The sequence below is a fragment of the Triturus cristatus genome, chromosome 1_2 (genome assembly GCF_964204655.1).
Source record: "Triturus cristatus chromosome 1_2, aTriCri1.1, whole genome shotgun sequence".
NCBI lineage: Eukaryota > Metazoa > Chordata > Amphibia > Caudata > Salamandridae > Triturus > Triturus cristatus.
In genome coordinates this window covers 1,013,286,750-1,013,311,922 of record NC_140580.1, presented here as the reverse complement: position 1 = coordinate 1,013,311,922, position 25,173 = coordinate 1,013,286,750, and the positions used below count along the sequence as shown (strand labels likewise).

The window sequence follows — 25,173 nt, the reverse complement described above, 5'->3', positions numbered from 1 at the left end:
AAGCAGGTGTAAAAAAGAGCACGCAAGAGTGAGTTAAAGGAGCAGGGAGTGTCTGGCAGGTGGAATCAAGACTAGGCAGACTTGGTATTTAGCACACCGACATACAATAGCACTGGCCATGGGCTTCTCAGTGGAATTTCAGGCCCGCCACTTATTCTGTTACAAATTAAGCACTGGAACCTGCACTTCTATTTTTCCATTTCAAGCACTGCCAATGACACACTGGCTACACTACTTCTTGATTGCGTGCCTGTGAATAGGATTTGTAGTATTTTTGTTTATAAGGTGTTTCTTTTGTATCATTAGGGGTTTTCCAGCCTCTGTGTGTAATGTAAGTAACCAAAAGTTAGATACATCACTTACTGTGATAGCACCAAGTCAAAGGTCATGCAAAGTCACTTCCTTTGATTTCATGGAGGTCCAAAGGTGATGTCACTTCCTGTGATGTCATCAGGTCACATTTTGTGTGCTGTCACTTCCTGTGACATCATCAGAGTGAGTCATATGCCATGTGATGTCACTTACGCTACCCCTGGCATTTTGATGAATCAACATCCATGAGTGCCAGTTTCTGCCCCTCACGGCTGGCCTCTAGGTTGCTTTTAGCCTTCTTCCACAAGCGGTGCGGGATGCCAGCATGTAGATGACCACATCATGGGTGGGCTTCCTGGGAGCTTGCTCCCACCTATCCTTGACAAGGCTAAGAGGTCCCCTAATAGGGTGTCCATGGAGGAGTTCAAAGTAGGGGTGGGTGGTGAACTCCGCTCCGTGGCAGAGTTCATGGAGTTTTGGCAACACTGCATAAAGCGTCGAGTTTATCCTCATGCTGCTCACCAACGTTAAGTTGGCGAGCATGGAAAATCATACAGTAGACCATTTCCCTGTGAGATTTCTCAATGCTCGTTGAGAAACCTGCTGCTCGCTTTGAGGAAGTTGCTGCTCGAGTAGAACATCTGCTCGAGCGGCAGAAAGAAGCTGCGCCCTCTTGTGTTGCACGTGGTGCAATTTGTGCTGATTTTACAGCACAGGACAAACTCCTGACGCTAAAAATCAGCACGAGCAACACAACTTAGCACACTACACCACTTGCCGAACGCCGCGGAGCCTTGCAGAGTTTTTTTCTGCAATTCGTGGAATTCCGTTTAGCAGAACTCCACAAACTCCTTCCAGGCCTTGTTCAAAGGGTCTGAAGCCTACTCCTTTCTGTGGCACCTACCTATAGGTGAAGAAAAGACATGGCAAGAGGACGTTCCATTTACGCCTCATGGACTCAGGCAGGCTCAAAATCATGCACTTCAAGGTCTAGTTCAATCTCTCAACCAGACCATTAGTTGGGGGCGAATGGGCGTGGTGAACTTGTACGTTACACCACATTCATCCCACATGGACTTCATGTATGCCTCAGGCTGTCTTGAGGTCCAAAGGTCTAATGATGTTGATGCCCACCCTTTCAAAGGGGGTGCAGGATGGGTAGTGGGATCAGGGGAGTTTTGTGCTTTTTCCCTGATTTCCCACTGGCCTACCAGGTGGGACAGGACCTGCAGAATGCAGGATGTTTTTATTTGGGGCCAATAAAAGTGGGATATAAGCTTGCCAAATGTCTTATCTTGCGCCAAATGTCCTTCCAGGGGGATGTCATGAGCCAGGCCTAGTAGGAAGGTCCGGTATCATTGGGGGACCACCAGAACATGGGCTGCCCCAGCACCAGGGACGTTAGGCTCACTGTATAGGAGATTATTCTCCCAATAGATTAGGTGTTTCCCAGAGGCTTTACCTGTTGCGTGGGCTGGGACTTGGTGCCTCAAAGCATCAAGAGTGGGACACTCCTTCTGCGCTTGGCAGAAATTCTCCCTGGTGTGCCCACCCTCAGCCTGGCAGCTTACAAACTCAGGTAGGCCACCTAGGGTGGCAATGTCTTCCCCGGTTGGCTCAGGAGCCTCCTCCTCAGGGACCCCATCAACCTCCACCGCAGGAACTTCTGGGACCGGTTTCCCAGGCCCTTAGCCCCTCTCCTTAGCAGCAGTCTGCGCCATTGTTCCAGACTCCCTTGACTCCATTTCCGGGATGCCATGGCTCATGTGGTCATGCACACCCACTCAGGCAATCCCATCATCTCCAAGTGAGACCTGAGCTCTACCTCTCTCTAGCTAGTGTGATCCAGGTCATTGCCTAGCAGACAATCTACAGGCATGGCAGGGCTCACAGAAACTTTCAGAGAACCTGAGTATCCCCCCTTCAACTCCCCCACCCCTCCCCACTCAGAGGGAACAAGAGCCACTGAAAGATGGCTCTCACAATTGTCGGCAACTATGACTTGGTGGAATGTGTTTGGTAGGCCCTGCTCTACAGACAACAGCTGATACTTGACAGTTGTCATGTTGGCTTCTGCGCCTCACAGAGCCTCCACCCATTGCCCATTAATTGTGACGCACTGCCTATACTTTCAAGTATATGCAAGCATGTGGGCTTTTTCCACCATTTCTATATCCCCAGAGACACTAGGGTTACCTCCGTCTGTTCCCCAAAACTATCTGGTACAATCTCCTCCCCGAGCACTAAACTTGCCAACCTAGGTATCTGGCCACTGGTGGGAGACTGTGGCCTCTTGGGACACTTTGAGTCACCCTTAGAGTGACCATAAGTATAGCATTCTGTATATTGGGGTACAAACCTTCCTGTCTTCTGGTCAAAAAACCCTTTATTCTTTGGCTCAGACTGGGAATGGTTATCACTACTCTCTTGGGAATTACTTTAGGGCTCTTCTTTTTAAGTTTTTCTCTGCCCTCTTTCTTTTGATAGGAACCCGGACCACCTTTGTCGGGCCGCCCACCAGATACCTTTTTGGATACTCTGGTCTTAGCCCAGAAGTCCCTCCTCAGCAAACTACCTGGGATCAGTCAGCTTACCGTCAACTAGGTGCAGGCACAACTCTCTAAAGCAAATACTAAGCATGTGCTCTCTCATGATCAAATTGTAAAACCCAACATAATCATTTACTTTGCTGCCTCTCACTCTGCCATTCAGTGCCTTACTAGAGAAATCAACAGAGTCTACTTGATTGGTTGGGTAGTTTCTGATTGTCCCTGAATCTTAGGCAATACTTTTCAGGGGTTAGCACAAATTTAACAAGTAAGATAGCCTTCATGAGTGTGTACATAGTCTGGTCCCCAACCTCTAATGAAAGAACTGTGTCCCTCTCAAGTGTTAGCATGACTTTTCACCCCCCCACCCCCATTACCATCAAGTGCTACTCAGGGACCCTATTAACATTTAGTGCTATCTCATGAGCAGAAAGCCACTTATCGATGTCATCTCCCACCCCAAATTTGGGCACCAAGTCCTTGGGTATACATACTCTCTTCTCTCCTTTAGGTACTGCATGCATTCTGCCACCATCACTGCTGGAATCCGCCTGCCTGGTCTTGATCTCCAGCTCTTTTAGACCCAGTTTGTGAGCCAGAAGAAGTTTATTTTCTGCCAAAGCACTGTCAGCCTCAGCTTTCTTCTCTTCTGATTCGATCTTTAATTCTGCCATTTGTAGCTTGAATTTCCTCTCCTCCCTCTTCTCACCTAGCTCCTCCGGGGATAGCTTGTTGGCAGAGACACTGCTTCCTGATCTCACAGGGAACTAAAATTCAGGGACGTCTCCCTCGGCTACTACAGTGGTTTCTTCGAAGAGCTGTTTTCTGACTCTTCTGCTCCATTATTATCCGTGGAGCCGGCTGCTGCCCAGACCATCAGTGGCTTTTGAAGCTCCACCTTTTTGGGGGCTCCCGTGGGAGGGAGTCCTATCTCCTTGCATAAGTCTTTAAGCTGGACCACTGTATAAGTATCCAGATCAGCCAGGTCACATTCTATGGCTCCAGATGCAGAACCCGCTTGAGACATGATGTTAGAGAATACAAATGTAAAAAATGCTAATCTGAGAAATTGTGAACAAATTCGAAATGGTCTTTAGATGTGGATGGGTATTGTACACCAAGTTACAGTATGATGCGCAAACAAAAGTCCTATCCTCACAGCTGATCACCAATGTTAGAAATGTGGTTTATGGTTGGCAGAGTATGCACCCTGTCCAAGCAGGAGCCAGAGTCCTAGACAGGGTCAGTCACTAAACAACCTAAATAATTCTGTGCTCATCCTCTGGTATCTCAGCACAAAGCAGTAAGGCTTAACTTAAGGACAATATGTAAAGTATTTGTGCAACATTTAAATAGTAAAAATAGTGAAAATACCACAAAAAACACTGCAGCAGGTAAGAAAAATAAAATAAAGTGTGATTTTATAAATAAAACAAGACCAAAACTATAGGAATCCTTTCAGTAGCCTTTGAAGTACGAAGATGTACGGAATCGAAAAGTCAGAAGAGCACTTAGCGACAATAAGCACTTAAGTGAGTTATCGGGTCACCATAGGTCAGGACAAAGTCAAGACTTCAAGCCAACCGTGCGGGATTGCAGGCCAGCAGCAGGGACCTCCTTGGGTCAACTGAACAAAAGTACCTTTGATCCAGACTATGTCATCGCTACGAGGCTGCGTAGATCATGCTTTGGACAAGACGCATAGAGGTCTTCCACGTAACTGCGGCGATGCGCCATGCCCGCTACATGTAATAGCAAGAGTGCGCTAGTTCTGACCCACACTCTGGCAGAGAGGCACCAACTCTGATGCGGATGTATGAGTGCGAATTGTCAAACATCCAGGGGCCTCACTTCCAAGGGTCCAGGACTGGAATGGCAGTACATGGCAGGGCAGAATTACGGCTCGTAGAGTCCAGATGCAGATGCAGGTAGTTTAAGTGTTTGATATCCCTGAGACTTGGAAACAGGAGCCAAGCTAGCAAGCCCTTGGAGTCACTCTGGGTTCAAGTGATGTGGGCCCAGTCCGTCTCACCCAGTCAGTCAAATAGCAGGCAGCAGGGTGGCTCAGCACAGCAAGGCCAAGTTCAGCAAAGCAGCGGTCTGGCTGCATACCAGTCCTTTTAGCAGCACACTGGCTCTTCTTCCTGGTAGTGTGGTCAGAGGTCCAGACGTGTACTGTCTTGGGGTACCCAAATGTACTTACACCCAAATGTGCCTTTGAAGTGTGGGAGACATCAAAGAGTGTTTTTGAAGTGCACACGTATCCTTTCAACCCTGGCATGTTGCCAGGCTAGCTATTGGGGGTAAATTAGTGATTTGTGTGGGAACATGGTACTGCCTATTGAAGTATAAGAGTCAGGCCCTACCTTCCCTCCTGCCCAGGAAGGCACAACAGAATTCAGATGTATTTAGATGGGTACTAACACACACATAGCCTTCCTGTGTTTGTGGGTGTCAAGAGGGAATGCATAACATGTAGCTGTCATCCACCCGAGACGTGTATTGGAGACAGGCTGCGAGGCACACGGCTGTAAGAGCAGCTAAATTTCCACTTTCTAAAAGTGGCATTGTTGAAATAGTAATGTTAAATCCTACTTTACCAGTAAAGAGGATTTATCATTATCAATTCAATTCAAAAATCTTTATTTCGGTTATTGCTAACCATAAAAGACATACATAAAATATACAATTCATTATCACAAAAACACCAACCATTTCATCATAAGAAAGTGCAAAAAAAAAGAGTGCTTTCAAAGTATGGACACCAAACGAGGGACATGGTTTCACTGGTCCAGGCAATTTCTCAATCTAATACATAGTTTTAAAAATTCCTTAATTTGGAGAATACTGTCACTATGCAAAAGCTGCAAGTACAAAAGAGCCGGTCTGATTTGTTTAAAAACAAGTTTTTTTAAAAGAGTCACTAAATATAATTTACGAGGAAATTCATAAAATTTGCATAAAAAGATAAAATGCAGCATATCCTGGGGAGACTTTCCGTCGCAGCCGCAGGGCGCTGCCAATTTATTAAAAATGTCACACTTAGGTCGAATAAGCAGGTGATGGAACTGATTAAACCTAAATCTGGTCAGTAAAAATTTCTCATGTAAGGACAAAGACCCTTCCAAATATGGTTCGATGGCCACGGTAGTCTTAATCATAACAAACTTTCTCACACTTGGTTTCTGAAGCTCCACATCTTCTCTCATAGTCCTCTTATCCATCAAAAATGTTTGTTTAATTCGCTCCAGATCTCCCCTTGTAATTAATTGTGGTTTGGAAAAGAGTTCAGGGCGACCAAGTTTATCAAAATTTGATTTTAGGTAGCTTAACCAAGGAGAGCTCAGTGCTTTGTCCAGTGACAAGAAGTCCTTCATGATTAAATGTGTTAGGGGTATGTTCTCATTTAGCCAAATTTTAAGCCAAAACATCAAAGGGCGTAAGGAAAGCAAATCACATAAATATTGAGACCCCAACTCCTCATGAACAGCAAGATTAGCCGTACCAGGTGGGACACACAATAGACGCTTCATAAAACGATTTTCAGCAATCTGTAATTGCTCTCCATTGACATACCCCCAAAGTTCACTCCCATAGGATACAGTTGCCACAGACTTAGCATTGTACAATTTCAACATCGCACAAATTGGCTTTTTCCCCAATTTGGTGGCAAAATTAAATATTGACGCATTAACCGTCACCATTTCACCTTTTTTCTTTGCAAGATGAGGTTCCCAATTTAATTTTGTATCGAAAAGAACTCCTAGGTAAGAAAATGTTTTAGTTAAAGGAATTATTTCTCCACCAATCCTAAATGGGAAGGGTTTTCTTGGTTGCTGACCAACTTGTAATACAAAAGATTTAGTGTTATTTACCAAGAGGTCTCTATCTCTCATGAATGTATTAAATGCTGTTAACAATGATTGCAGTCCCCTCTCGGTTCTAGATATAAGTACTGCATCATCTGCATAAAGAAGTATTGGAATTCCTCGCCTACCAACTCTAGGGCAGTCAGCATGAACATCTTGTAACACCCCATCTAAATCATTAATATAAAAGTTAAAAAGAAAGGGGGCCAGGATACAGCCCTGCCGGACACACTTTCCAATACTAAAATTATTAGATACACTCAAATCCAGGGAATATCTCACATTGGCACTGGTATTGTGGTGTAGGGCAACTAAAAAATCAACCAAACCGCTATCAACCCCTTTTGACCTCATGGACTGCCACAGCTTACGCCGGTTGACGCAGTCAAACGCGGAAGACAAGTCCATAAAGGCAAGATGAATGATACCTTTCTGTATTATAGTATATTTGCTTAAGATCAGGAAGAGGTTAAGGCATTGAGTAGTTGTTGATCGGCCTTTACAAAATCCGTACTGCGAGGGAGACATAATGTTCTTTTCCTCCACCCACTCTACCAATCTTTGCAGTACAATTCTTCCTACAATCTTGACCATAGAATCTAATAAAGAGATCGGTCGATAGCAGTGTGGGCTGCCCTTGTCACCCTTTTTAAAAACCGGGACAATTGTGGAAACACCCCATGATCGTGGACATCCTTCTTTTGCAGCTGCATTAAAGACTGACTCTAGAATCGGTGCCCAAAAGCTAGGATCAGATTTATATAAATCAGGGGGAATCCCGTCCGGGCCGGGAGCTTTTCCACCTGTGATTCCCTGTATGCCCTCCAAAACTTCAGCTCTGTTAAGAACAATCTGTACACCAGTTTTACTACAGTCAGGAGTAGTATCCACGTCCTCTGTGCAGCAGTACAACTTTTTGAAGTGCACTTCCCACTCCTCCTTAGATATATAACTTTCAGTACCATTTCCCGGGTCCTCTGTCAAAAATGGTTTTCTCATCAAGGCCCAGAAAGCTGTACTACTTCCAAGGGTGGCCGGATCTAAGATCGCTAACCACGCCTCTTCCCTAAGAGATTCCTTATGTCTTGCAATAGTTTTTTTGTAGATCATTCTACACTGCTGGACATCAGCTTTTATCCTAGGCTTGGATGACAATGCTACTCTTAGATTTCTAGCTGCTAATGAACAATCCTGGTTAAACCACCTAGGACCTTTTAGGGAGTCCGAATTTTTTATAGGTACTGATAGTAATTGAGATACCTTCCCCGCTAAACAGTTGAAGGCATTTAGGACAGTGTTTGGGGGTGCATCCACTTGTGTGCATAACGAAATTTCGTCAGCACAAGTAGTTTTAATTTTGTTGTACAGCTGATCAGGGGTTACCATGGACCATCTCAGTCGGCGTCTGCCATCTGTGGTATTCACCCTACCGATAAGGGGTTCCACTCTTTCTTTTACTATCAGTGGACCCCTCATAAGAGCAGTGAGAGGATTGTGGTCACTAAATTCACTGACTTCAATAGAGAAGAATCCCACAAAAGACTGCATTACAGGTGTTAACAAAATAAAATCTATAAAAGTTGCCCTACCATTCCCCTTAAATGTTGGGGTATCAAAGCACTTATTTGGGGCCATCAATGCCATCATAGGAGTTAATTCTAACTCATTAAGCATATCATTGAGGTGTTCCCCCTCAGTTGTGTGCTCAAAATGGAAATTCTCACAGGACGGGCAATTAAGATCTGTAATCATTTTAAAAAGAGGGTCTCCACAGGGATGAACATTAAAATCCCCGACCACCATGAGGTTATGAAGACAACCCTTCATGGAGTTACTAATAAAAGAATTCAATGTAACTATCTGACTAGAGTTAGTACTACAATTAGTGGAATTATAAAAATTAACCAGACCGGCCATACAGTTATCTCCATTTAAAACTAAACCAATAATGCCAGTGTGGTTTGTTGTGATTCTCCGAACCTTACAACATAATACTATAGAGATAAACACAACCAAGCCCCCCTTAGGTCTACCCCTGTTAGTTGCTACTGCCGGGACGTAGTAGGCCTTATACCCTTCCAGGAAGTAATTACAATCGATTGACCAAGTTTCCTGTAGACAGATGACTTGGTACTTTTTAATATACTCAATCCAATTGCAATCCTCCATTTTGGAACCAAGACCCGCAATGTTCCAAGAGATTATATTATTAGAGTTGTTGACAGCCGAGATACATTCCGTACATTCCGTATCCATTAAGCCACAAGTTGCCTGCCCACCGGTTACCTCCTGTCAGTCGCATAGCTCTAATCCCGAGAGGGCATCAAATCTATTGTGAGTTACAATGTTAAAGCCATTACCTCTCTGTAACCCCACATTATGAACATATTCCTCATTGGGAGGCAGTAACTGTGAGGGTATACGTGATCTAAAGGGGCCAGGGGTTGGTGGATTTCTAATAAAATGGGAATAAAAAAACCCCAGTGGACGTATGCAAATACTGTTAGGAATGTTGGCCAATGCAGCAGCTCTAAGTAGGACTGTGGCAGCATGTTGAGGATGCCTAAAATTAATGATAATGCAATCACCATTTGTTGTCTTGCTAGATGATCCAATCCAGCTCACCCTTCTTGTTGTTAATATTTGATCTGCATACTTAACGGGAAACCCACAATTCTTGTTGAGCCAGAAAACCGTCCTGTTCTTTAAAGAATCATGATTTTCTTCAGGCACCTGATATGCTTGGGGCTGAATGGGTGGGACATTTATAAGTACAGCCACGTAAGGTGCGCATTCAGGAGGAAGATTTACATGACGATTTTTCTTTATGTGGCTATGGGGCAAATTTCCCTCAAGAGATCCCGTGGTAATGGTGTTCTGCATTGTTAATGTCGTGGGATCCGATAAGACAGGATCAACAACAACCACTGTATTCTGTGTGTTAATCTGCCTGTTTAATGGAATATTAGGTACACTTCCTTTAGATGATCCCGGATCATCCGCAGTTGGTTTATAATTTGCTGCATCTAATTTACCTGGTACTCCAGCCAGGTGGGATTTTAACAGGCCACCTAGTCTTTCTACTTCTAAGGCCATAGTATCTAATTTGGCCAGCAATGGTTGCATCAACTCTACAATTTTTGCCTCTAATTTTCCCTCCAGTGAGTGAAATAAAAGTGTTAATGGTTCTTCGGCGATTTTAGAACGCATTCCGCCCAAGCCACTACCCTCTTCTAGATTCTTTTGAAGTCCCCCACTGTTAGAGACTCTATTGCCCCTCCCGGTTTTACTCTTGCAATACTTGCCCATGCGCTTAGCTTGCACCTTCCTGTACAGTCTCATTGGTCTTTGCTGGGGCGATAGGGGTGATTGGGGTGATGACTCTTCCTCTGTTAGTTCAGATGCAACTTCAGGGTCAGCTGCGATCTGATCTATGTGTGTTTGTGCTGCAATGGTTACAGCAGCCCCGCTTCCCCCGTCCAGTCCATCTATAGGAGCTGTGACTATCAAAGAAGACGGTGATTCAGCACACACGACAGGATCATTACCTCGCCCTAGGGAAGCTCTACGGGTGTTGTTAATTTGGGTCACCTTTTGCACCAAATAGTTATCCATAAAACCAGCCCCCTTGGTGGGTTTAATCGTCTTGACCTTAGACATATTAGCAACCCTAACAGTAATCCTTTGGTTCGGGCACGTTTTTACCGGGGACTATACAACCAGCTAACTTCACTTAGAGCCTGCGGATAACTACGTTACACAACAACGTATAGTGACCACACAGGGTCTGTGTTACATACGTACAAAGTCCGTGGCCCAGTCCAGTCTCTTCTGTCCTCTGAGGGCCTCAGAGGGCCCGCCCTTTGCCCGGGCTTAGCCTGGCGCTGCCCGCGCGCGTCCCGCGACGCGGAGGGAGCCGTGATCTTTTAAGCGCCTCCGGGCGCGTAGATGTCGTCAGCGGCGCTAGGGAGGCTGGGAGCTGTAGTCTCCCCCTGCTCACGGCCGCGAGATGAAGTGGCGGCAGCAGGGGAGACACACAGCGCGTGGAGCCCAGGGACAGCGGCGAAAGCGCAACAGGACAGGGCAACAGCAGTAAAGTCCAGCAGGTTAGTGGGCCAAGCCTCTGAAACTGATTCCCGCTCCACCGAGGGAGCCGTGATCTTTTAAGCGCCTCCGGGCGCGTAGATGTCGTCAGCGGCGCTAGGGAGGCTGGGAGCTGTAGTCTCCCCCTGCTCACGGCCGCGAGATGAAGTGGCGGCAGCAGGGGAGACACACAGCGCGTGGAGCCCAGGGACAGTGGCGAAAGCGCAACAGGACAGGGCAACAGCAGTAAAGTCCAGCAGGTTAGTGGGCCAAGCCTCTGAAACTGATTCCCGCTCCACCGAGGGAGCCGTGATCTTTTAAGCGCCTCCGGGCGCGTAGATGTCGTCAGCGGCGCTAGGGAGGCTGGGAGCTGTAGTCTCCCCCTGCTCACGGCCGCGAGATGAAGTGGCGGCAGCAGGGGAGACACACAGCGCGTGGAGCCCAGGGACAGCGGCGAAAGCGCGACAGGGCAACAGCAGTAAAGTCCAGCAGGTTAGTGGGCCAAGCCTCTGAAACTGATTCCCGCTCCACCGAGGGAGCCGTGATCTTTTAAGCGCCTCCGGGCGCGTAGATGTCGTCAGCGGCGCTAGGGAGGCTGGGAGCTGTAGTCTCCCCCTGCTCACAGCCGCGAGATGAAGTGGCGGCAGCAGGGGAGACACACAGCGCGTGGAGCCCAGGGACAGCGGCGAAAGCGCAACAGGACAGGGCAACAGCAGTAAAGTCCAGCAGGTTAGTGGGCCAAGCCTCTGAAACTGATTCCCGCTCCACCGAGGGAGCCGTGATCTTTTAAGCGCCTCCGGGCGCGTAGATGTCGCCAGCGGCGCTAGGGAGGCTGGGAGCTGTAGTCTCCCCCTGCTCACGGCCGCGAGATGAAGTGGTGGCAGCAGGGGAGACACACAGCGCGTGGAGCCCAGGGACAGCGGCGAAAGCGCAACAGGACAGGGCAACAGCAGTAAAGTCCAGCAGGTTAGTGGGCCAAGCCTCTGAAACTGATTCCGTCCAGATAGGGGAGTGAGGAGGATTTATCATTATCATTCCAAAGATATAAAACAAAATTCAGCTACTCCTTTTTGATTAGGAATTACAGCTTAGAACTGAATTAAGGAATTCCCAGTGTTACCCATTGAGAGGTGTAGCAAATTAGAGGTAAATTAATTTACTGGATGTTCACTTTCCTATCAGTTCATCTTGAGGCTATTACATCCACACCAAGACAATTGTGTGGAGATTTCTGCAGGGTCAGCTCTCTCCCCTTCATTGTTCAATATTTATCTGGTCCTGCTGGCCTGACTGCTTCATGTGTTAGGTGTCACCATGTTCATGCTTTCAGATTCCTCCCAGTTAATGCTGAACATTAGAAGGGTAGAGGATTTGGCTTCTGGAAATTGTGTTAGGCCGTATAACTCCCCCAGACAGATATAAACTATCCGAGGCAACCTTCCTTAAAATCTGAGATTTCTTCAAATTAAAAAAAATCAGGTATGTTTGATACACCTTTTTTAAGCCTGAATCTGTGGATTCTGTATTGATCCTACTGCAGTAGTGAGAAACCCAATAATGTTTCTATACATAGACCTCTAATAGACTGTTCAAATTTCATCAGTGACAAATTCATGTTTTTTAAATTTCTCATGGGTCAGACCCATGCTCAGAAAACAACATTTGTAGCTACGACTACCCTTAATAAAACATATGAGCAGCAAAGTAAACAAGAATAAAAACCCATGCTACTTCACAAGTCACAGTCGCCTTCGATGAGCTCAGCGTCTACTGCAAGTTTATCCCAGAGGAGGAAAAGCCACTCACCCGAGGTCTCTCTTCCCTTTCGCTGAACATGCAGTCTAAAAGTAGCAATGAGGCATCCCAAGAGAGATGGTGTAGTCTGCGCCGTACCTGCCCATGAATTGTGCATGATGGATCAGGTCCAAACATCTCTGACTTGTTTCCCCCTTGAATTACTGCAGTTCTCCTCCATGGTCCCTGGCCTTGAGCCAGTATATGATTTAAAGAGAATGATTATTTGTCTGTTGTTTCTCTCGACCAGTCGAATTGTTTTATAATTGGACTCTCTTCTTAGTCAGGACTAGCTTCCATTATAAGTTTTCTGTAATGTCGATGCGTGCTCGGGACATCTGAAGGATTTTGGGGAGCCCGGGACCGATTGTATTTTGGGAGACCTTGTTAGGAACAGTTTTGAATTTATGATTCAGTTCTTCATGCCCTCTTTGAACAGGTCACTGACTCGTCCAAGGTCTAAAGTTGTTACATCTAATATTCATGGATAGTGATGCCTGTTTTTACTACTGTAACACATCAGGAGCTCACTAATATTACTGCAAATATTCCCTGTCACACTCTCCCATTTCTCATATGTCAGGTCCTGTTTTTATCTAAAAGAAACTTTATTGATGGAGGTTGCAGGAAACATAAACACATTCCTCTGCAAAATGTCTGTAATAGACTTTCACACACCACTCACATCAAACATAAAGAGAACCAGTATTTAAAACAATCTGTTGAAGAATTATTCAGGTCATCGGGGCAAGCTTCTGCAGAACAGCGCTGGCTTTATTAGCCCCCCCCCCCCCGAAAGGCTGGGGTCCTGGGCCAGAGCCCACTTTATTCATGCATTTGGCACTGGATTCGTAATCCTGTCACCATCTTTGCTGACAAGTGTTAGTCCTACATCTATGTTTAGACTTTTTTTTTCGTTTCCCTGCTACGATAAGGGGTCTTCTGATGGCGTAAGGGCACCAGCTCGTGCCGTGTTCAGTCACCAAAGGGCTTAAAGGCTTCGTGCGGCTGCAGGGACCTTACACTGGGTGGAATTAAGGGTTTGGACAGAAAGCTAATGTGGGACCAAAGGGCAAACATTGGGAAGGGGAGTATGGCTCTCACTAGTCCCACCGGTGGCTGCACCTATGTGGGAAACTGTATTCGCAGGACAAGTCAAATGAGGGTAGAGACACTCATTCATGTCTTATTAGTTCCTTGTGTGGTGTGCAAGCTGCCCTCGGATCAATATACGGAAATACACGAGGGAAGGCGCTAACATGGGGGTAGAAGAAGCAAAGGAAAGTGTGGTGTGGTCTGTACCTCGTTTGTCAGAACTAAGAGCGTTAGGAAAAATGCAATACAATACTGAAAGTGTGACACAAAATGGGAACACAGGCTGCAGAAATACTGCCAAGTCAGTCTTAGGGCTAGCTATATATCTTGGGGGGCTGACATCCATTTGGTGGGATAAAATTCAGAATATTTGCTTGGGTAGACTGTGTGAGTTAAGGGTTTGGTGCTGATATCTGTGTGACACATGCAAATCACAGGTTCAACTCCTGGCAGGCTGACTCAAACCTTCATCTTTCCGAGACTTATCTTCTAGTGCAATTTCACTGGGTAATACTAACATATGTTGTTTACCACACTGCAAACTGACTAAAGCAGGGCTAACATTGTGTATATAAAAGCAAGCTTTGTTCATAAACCGGATATAGAGGAATTATTTCTGAGAGGATTGCCATGGCGAGGGGGTGGGTTAAACTCGACGAGACATGACAAAAACACCCCACGTGCAGCATGCGCCAGCCTGACTGCTTCCAGGAGGGCTGCTTTGCTGTATGGTTGCTTTAAGTTTTCAAAGTTCAAAAGTGGACACAGGAATTGACTTATAGAACCCCTTATCAGAACCACTCGATTCTTTCCCCATTTTGTGCCTATGTCAGGAATAACAAATTTCCACGAGTCTAGCATTCTTTTGTTACACGAATCCCCTAACCTCTGTTCTCCAGGGGTTTCAGGGCTTATTTACAGACGAGAGATTAGGTGGTTTAACGTCAGTAGAATCAAACTACAACTCCCAGAACACACTAGGTTGTACTATGAAAGTCTAGGAGTGTTAATGGCATGAAGCAAGGAGACAGCCCTGCCTATTCTGGTCTGACTCCAGTCTCAGGATTCACTGTGCTGTAACCAGACTCTGCAAACTTTCTGGGTCGGAACCGCTGTCTTAGAACGTCTAGTGTAGTCATCATTCTTGGGAACTCCTGGCCGGATGTACTATTTACTGCTCACAAAATTCTAGTGCCAGTTTGCGATCAGTGTTTTTGCGACCATTAAATATTTGAAGTTGGTTAGTAAAAGCAGAATCGGAAATGAGTCACATTCCGACCTACCTAATTAATATTTATTAGGTAGGTCACAAATTGAAACTGAATCAGACTGGCCACAACCACTGGGAGGTGGCCTTCAAGGGTCAACAGGCCACCCTGTTGGCAATTGAATTTCAAAAAAGTAAACTTTTTTTTTTTAAGTGCAGCCCATTTTCCATAAAGAGGAATGTAATTGCATTATTCTTCTAACTTTTTCCCCCAAAGTTAGTTCAAGATTCTGGAGACACTGCCTACTTCAAGAAACCTTTTTTTTTTTTTTAACGTTTGCACATGTGGAGTGGTCCCAAGGTGACCCCTTCCATTCTGCAAAGGTGTTAGCACATTTTTGAGGTATCAGTACATTTTCAATGTTTTGCTGCAACTGAATTTTGCTTGCAAATCATTGATACATAAGATACCGCTTTGGTATTTGGAAGGGATGCCTAAAACGCACTCTAGCAGATACTGAACCTGTTAGACTTGGCATCTTTGGCATGGATCCCCTGACCTTTGGCTTCTACCGCCTGTATTTTTGGTGCCGTGCTCGATTTCGTTTTTGCTGGCTTAGATGCTTTGGTCACTTTGCCACTGCTGATCAGAGTCAAAGTGCAAGTGCTCCCTGTGTAAATTGTTATTACAATTGGTTCTCCATGATTGGCATATTTGATTTATTGGTAAGTACCTAGTAAAGTGCACTGAGTGTGCTCATTGCCTGTAAATCAAATGTTACTAGTGGGCCTGCAGCACTGATTGTGCCACCCATGTGAGTAGGGCAGGAAAGATATCTCTCACACATGCCACTGCAGTGTTTGTGTGCAGTTTAAAACCTGGCAAGTGCACCCACTTGCAGACCCTAACCTTCCCTTTTCTTGCATGTAAGACACCCCTCAGGTAGGCCCAATGTACCCCCATGGGAAGGGAAAGGCCAGACATGTACTGGTGTGTGTGACATGTCCATTTTTCACTTTTGAAAGGCTACCTGTCCCATAGGATAGCATGGGAAATACCTTGTAACATCTTACAAGTATAATTTCTCCTTGGGACAAGATAGAGGCATAAAGTTTAGGCTTTCTGAACTCGGTAATAAAGAACACATCTTTTAGAAAAGATGGTTTTTAAATTATGTGTTTGAAAATGCCACTTTTAGATAGTAGGCATTTTCTTGTTGAACTATTCTGTGTACCTCTGTCTGTTTGTGAATTGACAGTCTGGTTTTGGAGTGACATGGGCGGAGGATGTGCATTCACTGTAGACAGCCACTGGGGGAGGTGGTGGGGGGTTGAGGTGTGCCTGGCCCTTCCTGGATGACTCAGAGCTGAGCTGAAAATTCTTTGGCTGCATTTATAGTAGTGGGAGCCATTTTTCTTGCACCTGAATAGGGCCTGTCTCTCTTGCACAATGCTGTCTCCACCCCATGTGGTCATACTGCACCAGTGAGGACAGAAAATGGGGTATAAATAGTGGACCTTGTACCCCAGAACTTTAGATCACTTCTGGATTCAGGAGGAATCTTTGCCAAGGAGAAGAGCTAGAGAGCTGTGAGGGGGAGTAAATCCCCTTTTGCTGGTTGGGGTTGGCCTGCAGTTGCTGTTTCTGTCAAGGAAAAGACAAAGACGGGAACCTTGTAGTGAACCTGATTGAAGAAGAATTTCCATGGGCTTATGTGTGCTGGCCTCCTGTTCTGAAGTCTCAGGGACACAAAGACTCTACCCCCAGCTCACCAGAACTCTATTGCTGAGAGTTCTGACCTGCCAGGAGGAGCCTGTTCCAGTTTTTTCCTCTGGAGGTTGTTCCTGCTATTAGGAGCTGGAAGAAACCTAAGAGAAGCAAGAAAAGCAATCTCCGATGCTGTCAGCGATGTCGCTGTGATGCCGCGACCTGCACCGAGGCCAGGGACGCCGCTCATGAAGTGCACGGTGCACTGCCCAGACTGCACTGAAGCCCTCCAACGCTTCGATGCCTTCAGATGCCTGCAGTTATCGGCACTCACGATGCCAGCGGTTGCACCGACTCCGTCATCGCCAGCGCCTGCATCCTGTTATCGCAGTGCCAATAACCATCGAGGGTGACTCCACGAACTCACGACTTCTCACCGTCACTGGAACCTACGCCTCATCGCCGACCCAACCAACTTCCCCAGTCCTGGATTCGACACATTACCTCCTCTTGGACACAACGCCTCGCCTCCCCCGTGACAGCCAGGGAGCCTGCCTCGACCTCGACACCGATGCCTCACCTCCACAAAGCTGTGCATCATCATAGACTGCGTTATCCAAAGGTACGGTTTGTTTGGGGGTCTGGGTGACTCCGTGCCTGATGCCACGCACCTCATGGTCAGCGCCGTACTTTGATTTATTGCTGTCACAACGTTGTAATAGCCCCAGATGGAGCTTTTTGTTTTGTGCAAGCTTTATTTACACCCATGCAGATACTGAATCATTATTCATTGGGAATCCCATTATAGCGTCTCAATGACTTGGCCGACTCCTAAAATGGGATTACTACATAGGGAAAAGCATTTTAACTGTTGCATGTACCGAATCGGAGTGTTTGATATGTTAATATGCCTAGTAGGTCTGGCCCCTTGACAGTTGACCTCCAATTTCATAAATGTATCTTTTTTGACCTCCAGTTTCATGATTTTAGGTGTTATCTCTCTTCCAAGGAAATCTCCAGGGCCTAGCCCTCAGTCTCTGTATTTGCTCTTGTAGCTGCCCCTGTGAGAACGCCAAGGGTAATCATGTCTCAGTTTAAGGACGTACTGTGCAGTCTCTCTGTGTAATGTTGTTTGCTTGTTTAATGTTGATGATGCCTTTAAGCGACTTCAAATGGCTTTCACGACAAGGGCTGCATTTCATGGAGGTGAACTTGGGAAAGGAATCTAACACAAGGACTTCAAAAGAAAGAGCAATTTCTTTGAATGGCACATGAGAGATATGATTCTCCTTTGATGTACAACTGGACAGGACCATGGTATTAAGTATGTCTGTTCACAGACCTCAAGTCACAGCCTTGGGAATCACTCAGAAATGAGGGACGGGGGGGGGGGAGGGGGGGTGGATGAAGTTTACATTTAGCCGTGCTGACTTAATATGACCTTTCTAGACTGCCCGGGGTTCTACAGCTGTGTAACCCCTATTTGCACGAGGCTATGGGGTTCCACTCTGGGGAGGTGGGATGGGGAAGGGGGGTAAGAAGGAATCCAAGATGCCCAGCCCTGGATATAAAATGTAATCCTGGTCATCCTGGTTCTTATAGCCATTCTATTCGTCCTACATGCTAAGGTTGGACTTGACATCCGGGTTTTGTTAGTGCCCCCTGCCAGGCTTCCTGAAGGTGATAGTAACAGCTGATGAAGCCCCTACAGTGACTTCTAGCTGCATTACTGGAATTGTCTGGACTCCTCCATACACACTGCGGTCAGCTGGCCAAGACGTTGCTGAAGACCTAGACTTTGTCTGACTTCAAGTGCTCCCCCACATCTCAATACCCCCTTTTATGACTTCAATGTGCTCTACTTGGGTTTTGTATATTCTCTCATTTAGACTGCTGTCTGCTTTCGAAGAAGTAGCTTGTAGACCTAGATCATGTTTAGTTGCGCGTACTCCCTACATGACTCTCACTCTCTACAGTGACTTCTATGTGCTTTACCAGGATTCTTTAGATTCCCCGAAGCTGTCACCTTGCCAAGAAGTGGTTTGGAGACTTAGTTCATCTCTGACTGCAAGTGCCTCCTCCTACGTGTGTTATGCAGTCTGGAACATAAACCCACCAACCGGATATTCTGTGACTGTTCCTCCCAAAAGAAGAGGACCTTTGTTGGAATAACTGCCCCCCTGGGAGAACTGGTGGGGTGCCACTCATTGATCTAATGCTCACAATTGCTGCTGTGTTCATGCACCATGCCTACACTCCTAAAACATCATAGGAGTTCTGAAGGATGAGGCCTGCCGGCCTGTAACTAATATGTTTCGGCCGCTTCAGTGGTGGAGAAGGCCTTCTCAGGGGACTGTTACCTCTCTGTCTTTCAACATCCAAACGGCGATCAAGTACATACTAGTCCGCCCTCAGAACACAGCATGCAAAATTAAAGAGGTGGAGCGTAAACAATTCTTGTGCTAAAACAATCCAAGGATAGTGGCATAACCTGGTATGTATTGTGTCTATCTGTCTAATTAGCTACTGGTGTTGTTTGTTATTCCTCTATCCTAAACCACGAGAGAAAGAACCCTACTTGAAAGGTTGAGTGCATAGATTGAGGATAGTCTGGCTAATAGTAATGGGCCGCTCTGTGTTCCTTGTATGGGCAGGTGTATTGTCTCCAGCTGGTTTCACCCCAATCCTATCATATAGGCTGTCTAACCAAGGAGTGCATCACTCCAGAGAGTCACTCAAGCTCAAACAGGATACAGCAGTGTTATGGTATTATCAGACTCTGGCTACTTTATTAATGACATAGTTGGTGTTGGCCGGATGCTGAAGTGCCACGCTTACAATCTGCGGCCCCCAGGTCGACAAACCCATCAACATTTGAAAAGGAGAAAGAATGTGTACAGCAGGACTAAATGGAAAAACCACATCACACATCGCAGAGCATTCTCAGTGTATTTAACTTGTGTGTAATGGCATAGCTAAAAATGTATACTTGTGGTCATCCTACAGGCGTATCATAATATATGACCTACTCAGGCACAGTCTACCAGTCTTTACTGGGCTTCCCCTTGCTTGAGGACCACCCTGGGTGTGCCAAGCCCTGCCCATAGGAAATCTACAGAATTCCTCTGCTCTCCATCTCCATAATATGGATCTGCTCTGTCAGTGACGTCATCAGTGACAAACTGTAATTTTGTGTTTTCCTTTCACTTGCCCAGGTTGTGACACACACTTGGTTTCTCTTTATCTATAGCCACAAGGAGGCGGACGCCCCATAGTGAAAGAGGAAGCCGTTCAGTGTGCTCACCAGGGCATTCCTCTCCAAGTAGTTGCCTCAAATGCTGCTGTTTCTACTCTTGTGAAGTGCTATTGCACCTCTCGTTTCTTTTTTAACTCAGATAGTTTCTTCTTGCAGTTTAGGCGGATATGGTGAGATCAACTCATACATCCTGGGATTATTTGGAGAGCACAAGTATTTCAAGTACATGGGAACCAATACACACATCTTTTGTCATCCGCAATGATGAAAATACTGCTCTGTCTGCAAAGCAGTCGTAGAAGGACTCCTAGCAGGCGCACATGGACTTACTACTGCAGATGTGTTCCCCTCAAGGGCGAAGAAATCCACAGTAGTACATTGCATGAAAGGGGTGGGAAGTCCCCATTACAAAGCATGGTTGTGCCTTGTAAGTTTTTGAATATCGCCAAGCATTCACAAACTCCTATGCAACATCTTCCTTCCCTGAAAATAGTAGGTAATCTACTCCAGACTGGAAGTGTAGTAACTCGCCTTCCGGGATATGTAGTGGAACAGGTCAGCCCCTGATCTGTTGGAGAGTAGAGAAAGGGCCTTTATCAAAGGCAGTCGTTTTCTCCACAGAGAAAAAAAGGCGCAGTTGCACAGTAGGCTCTATGGTTGTTGTGCTTAAATCTAAGCTAAGTAGATTTCCGCACAAAGGGAATATGAGCCCATGGTATGTGTCACCTAACATTCCCAGATGTTTGCGTTGAAATCTGTGGCTTGTGGAACTTTTCAGGTGTCCTACTGGGAATGTTGGTGAAATTGAAAAAAATGTAAAGTATGTCTGGAAGAGATACATGCACTTCTAAGTTTTTATTGTCGTGTCTTGGGCCCATTGTGATGATATAGAATGAAATCCGTCAAGCCATGTATACATTTTAGGGGAACATCATACCCTTTGGGTTAACTAGGAATACATTCACTGGCACAATTCCTAGAGGAAGGAGAACTCAAGACATGTTACAGTGATCAACTACAATATGACCTACGCCCACAGAGAAATGTCCTTTTAATGTTTCTACATTACATAATTTGGGGGAAAACATGTAAAGGCATAGGAAGGCTCTAGAAGAAAATAAGGGAAAGGGTTTGACTTCTTTTTTTTTTTTTTTAATCATGCATGTTTGGCCAACTAACTCCCCCAACCACATAGAGATACTGAATTCCTGGTGGGACAAAAGCTAGATAGTGATTGTAGTTTCGAGTGAGCCTTGTGGTCCTTTCCGAACTCCTTACAAGTTACATAATCAGTTGAGAGATGTTCATGACACGGTGTATTAAGTTAACATTTGCATGCCAAAGAATAAAGATGTGTGTTACTGAGCTCCATGTGTGGTGTCATTTGCATGCTCCAGAGCTGGGGAGGACTCAACAGTGATCTCAATGAAGGGTCAGAGTAAACTAGATGATCGGGCACGTTCAACACTACTCTATGCACAGATCACGCTTAACTCCCACAAGGATCCGAAAGATCTTGCCTCTAGCTGACTGCTAATGCTCCAGATGTTCAAATGAAGAAGAAAATTGGGCACACAAGTTAGGTTAATACCCAGCATTATATCATTTGTGAGTAGTAATATTTCAGCTGTTAAAACAGCTTTGGGAATAATTCAGGAGTTCCCACTAAATCTTAAAATAATCTTTCTAGAGCCCACAGGTCAGCAGAATCAGTATTTAATGAACCGGGGGAAACTAATGGCTAATTCTTTAGGGGTCACTTTTGGCAATGTCACTAACAGTTCAGAAAATGAATATTCCAGGCTTTCAGAGAATGGGAGCTGAAGGTGAGGATGTGATGGCTATGGAAGACAGTTGCTACAGAAGGTGGCAACCGTAAACTAAGGAAATGGTTAAAAAAGAGGAAAGTGGGAGAGACACAGTAAATTACGAAGTTAATTATTTATTTATCTAATATTGCCCATTTTGTAGTGTTGGCAGGTACTGCGTTTCTGCATAAATACAAATCCAACTATAGACATATCTTAAAAGTCTATTATCACATTAAAAATAATTAAGAATGCATCTATATTTGTTTATTTGCAAAATGCTTGTGTGACTGGATAAACAACAAGATTCTTTCAGACAACCAGTCAAATCTCTGACTCCTCAGTAAGCCTCTCTTGTGCCTGCACAAGGGATTGTCAAGCACATCACATCCAAACCTCCTTTGACACTTCACAAGGATGAACTTTTTTTTATAGGTATCACATACGTAGGCTCACCAGGCCACTCTGTCACTGTATCATGTTTCTCTAATATGCTTTGCTAAGGACGTCTCTGATATCTCACCCATCCCCTCTCCAACAGTCTCTAAGCACATCTTTGATATATAGGATATCCCCTCCCTGACTCACCAACCAGCCAATCTCTGACATCTCTGCAAACCTGTCTTTAATGTACATCAAACCTTCTCCTAAATGTGTTTATAACTTCTGTAGAGGCATATTTTGAAAATATGTTTACTTATGTTAAATTTCACAAATGTTTTTCAGGCTCTGAAGGGTGCAAAGAAGTTGGTTCTGTCAGTTCTGTCCATGGGACGAATACCCGGAGGCTATGTTACCAATCACATTTACTCCTGGGTGGATCCACAGGGCCGAAGCATCTCACCACCCACTGGTCTCCCAAGGCACCAAAATGGGCACGCCCAGGAGGGGGGCCGAAGAAGCAATCTGCAACTTCTACAGGACGGTGATGAGAAGAAGGTAAGTTTGGCTTGAATGGTTTATGATTCGTTCATTTGGGGATAGGATCTGAAGGGGGAAGAAAACATGGGGGGGTGACAGGTAAGCTAACATTTGTTGAGGGATTAGGGATATAAGATAACAAGGAGATAGTGACTTGTTTGGTCAGCAGTGACAAGGGCAGAGTGACCATAGAGAATGATTCTAGATATGGACTGGGACAAGTAACATTCATCCATCATTACATTACTGAATGACCAACAGTCTTCTGATCAAAAGGCGAGTGGAAGAGAACACTTATTTATCCAGGGAGACAGACTCGTGTTGGTTGACATATGAACACAAGGATGCTTATTGAAGATTATTGACTGAAAACAGTTTGAGTACACTATTCTACCAGAGAGAAATGGAATGGACAGTGTTTTTTTAGACAAAATGTAATGTGGGTTGCGACTGTTTAGTTCAAAACGTGTTATCCTGTGTGGTGGTAATTCAAAGAAAACATTCAAAATTACCACTCCAGAAAGATCAGAAAAGGCCACTGTAATTGGATGAGGACCTGGAAAAATAGTTGGAGGTCATGGATAGAGTACAAGAAGCCTACAAAGCCTTGTTAACCAGGGAAATATCTCTCTCTTGTGGTTGCAGATTTTTTATTTTTTTATTTTATTTTACAGAGTTTTATGTAGCGCAAACTCGACCCGAATAGGGTATTAGAGCGCTTTACACAGCACCAGGTGCACCCCATCTGTAACACATGGCGTGAACCCAGTTTATATTCACCCTGAAGTAGCCTGAATTTTGGAGAATGTTTTTCACATTGAGAATGACAATGGTGCGAAAGGAAACTCCGAATTAATGTTTTCAGTGAGTCTGAAAGAGTATATATGCAAAAATAAGAGTCTTTGGGTCACAGAGCAAACCAACAAGGGAAAGAAGTTTCTGGGATCAAATGAGTAATTTTTCATCCAGATACCGGGCAAAATTCATGTAATTTCCTCTGTAGAAATTACATGAGATCGCATATGATGCGAACAGTCGCTTGCATGCAGTTCATTTGTGTGATTCCTCTGCTACCGCAATTCCAGTTTTACCACAGCAAAATAGTGTTTACCAGACACGTAATGGAGTCATCGCCGGCCTTACACGTACAAATCAGAACGTGAAGTACTGGATTTTGAAAAAAATTATACCAGCAAAAAGGAAATTTCACCCGGGCTTAAATACAGGCATGTGCAGGTGTAATTCATGAGAGAAGATGCAAGTGACCTTCGATTGTAATGCCAATGCCACTGTCCCCGTTTCCGCTGAGCAGGCAGATTATAGAAGGGTTTGCCTGAAGCACCAGGGTGTTTCCCGAACCGCCCCGGAGAAAGGTTCACCCGGTAAGCAAAGCCAGTGTGAGCAGAAAATGCGCCAATTATTGGTTACTACAGTCAAAAAACAATGGTCCTAACTAAATTGTTACCACAACATCAAAATGTCATCCCGTTAAATCTTTTCAAAATTTAGAGCTGACTTGCAAAAGAATTCATTTAGGATAGCTCAAAATATTCAATATAACATTCTAACATGAAGTGATGCAACATCCATTATTTGATTCATCAATATTTATTTGCAAAAATTTTTTTTATAAATTATATAATGTTCGGCGCATGGTTGCTCCAGAGGGAACGTGCATGAAACAAGAGTGCTGAGAAGTGAATGTGTAGAGACAGAAGATTTGAAGAACAATAGAACAGATATTAAAATCATTTACAAGATACACGGTTATAATTCACCGTAAGAGGTGTCCTGGTCACGTTTGAAAATATCAACAATCAGTTTCAATTTTCATGCACAGAATTTAATTCATGTTGTAGCACGTTTGGGAGATGGCTACTACAGTCAGGCATGTTACAAGTTGGAGTAGGAAAGCAGAACTTGCAATGTGGAGAAAGAGACACAGGTGCGTTAAGTTTGTAAATGCAGTATATGTAAGAAGGATTGTATCAAATACACCAAAATGCAAGACAAAAATATCATGTTCTGATTTAAAAAAAAAAAAAAAAGCCTCTCCATTTTCCCCCGAAGAATGGCACCGCTGTGCTGTAAAGGATTCCAGTGAGGAACTCAGTCGAAAGAGTGAATGTTACTCTAATACTGTTTGGCCTAATCATGCCGTTCCCATTACCATCCTCGGGAATATTTCCTGCTAAACGTGAAGACGAAAAGGCAGAGACAGTAGTTGTCATCGGCATCAGCCAGGACACATTCTGGGCCAAAAAGCATATTGTGCCAAGGATTCCTGCCAACCAATAGACATTGGATTGTAAAATGCCAGCTCCGCTCACAAGATGGCTCCTAGGATGGGCGTAGAAGAATACAAAAATGTTGATGAACATCAAAAGATGTTAAGTGAGAAAATTACTGAGCAAAAATGACTAGTAATGGGAAATAATTGCAGCCACTCTTCCGTCCTCTTCCTGGCTTCACTTAGAACAGGGGGCAGGAGCGCCCTAGTTTGGACCTCAGATGGGGAATGGAAGCCTGGGCATGTTCTCCACCCAGGCTGTAATGCAGCCTGGGTGGAGA

The 25,173-nt window shown here is 45.0% G+C and overlaps 1 protein-coding gene across 1 annotated transcript in view; it reads left to right on the top strand.

Moving 5' to 3' along the window:
* The window catches only part of WHRN (whirlin), an 822,559-nt gene that overhangs the window by 331,132 nt on the left and 466,254 nt on the right, over positions 1 to 25,173 (top strand). The window contains exon 2 of the mRNA XM_085611878.1: positions 22,408 to 22,620. Coding sequence (XP_085468004.1) covers positions 22,408 to 22,620 — 213 coding nt within the window. The remainder of the gene's footprint in view (positions 1 to 22,407; positions 22,621 to 25,173) is intronic.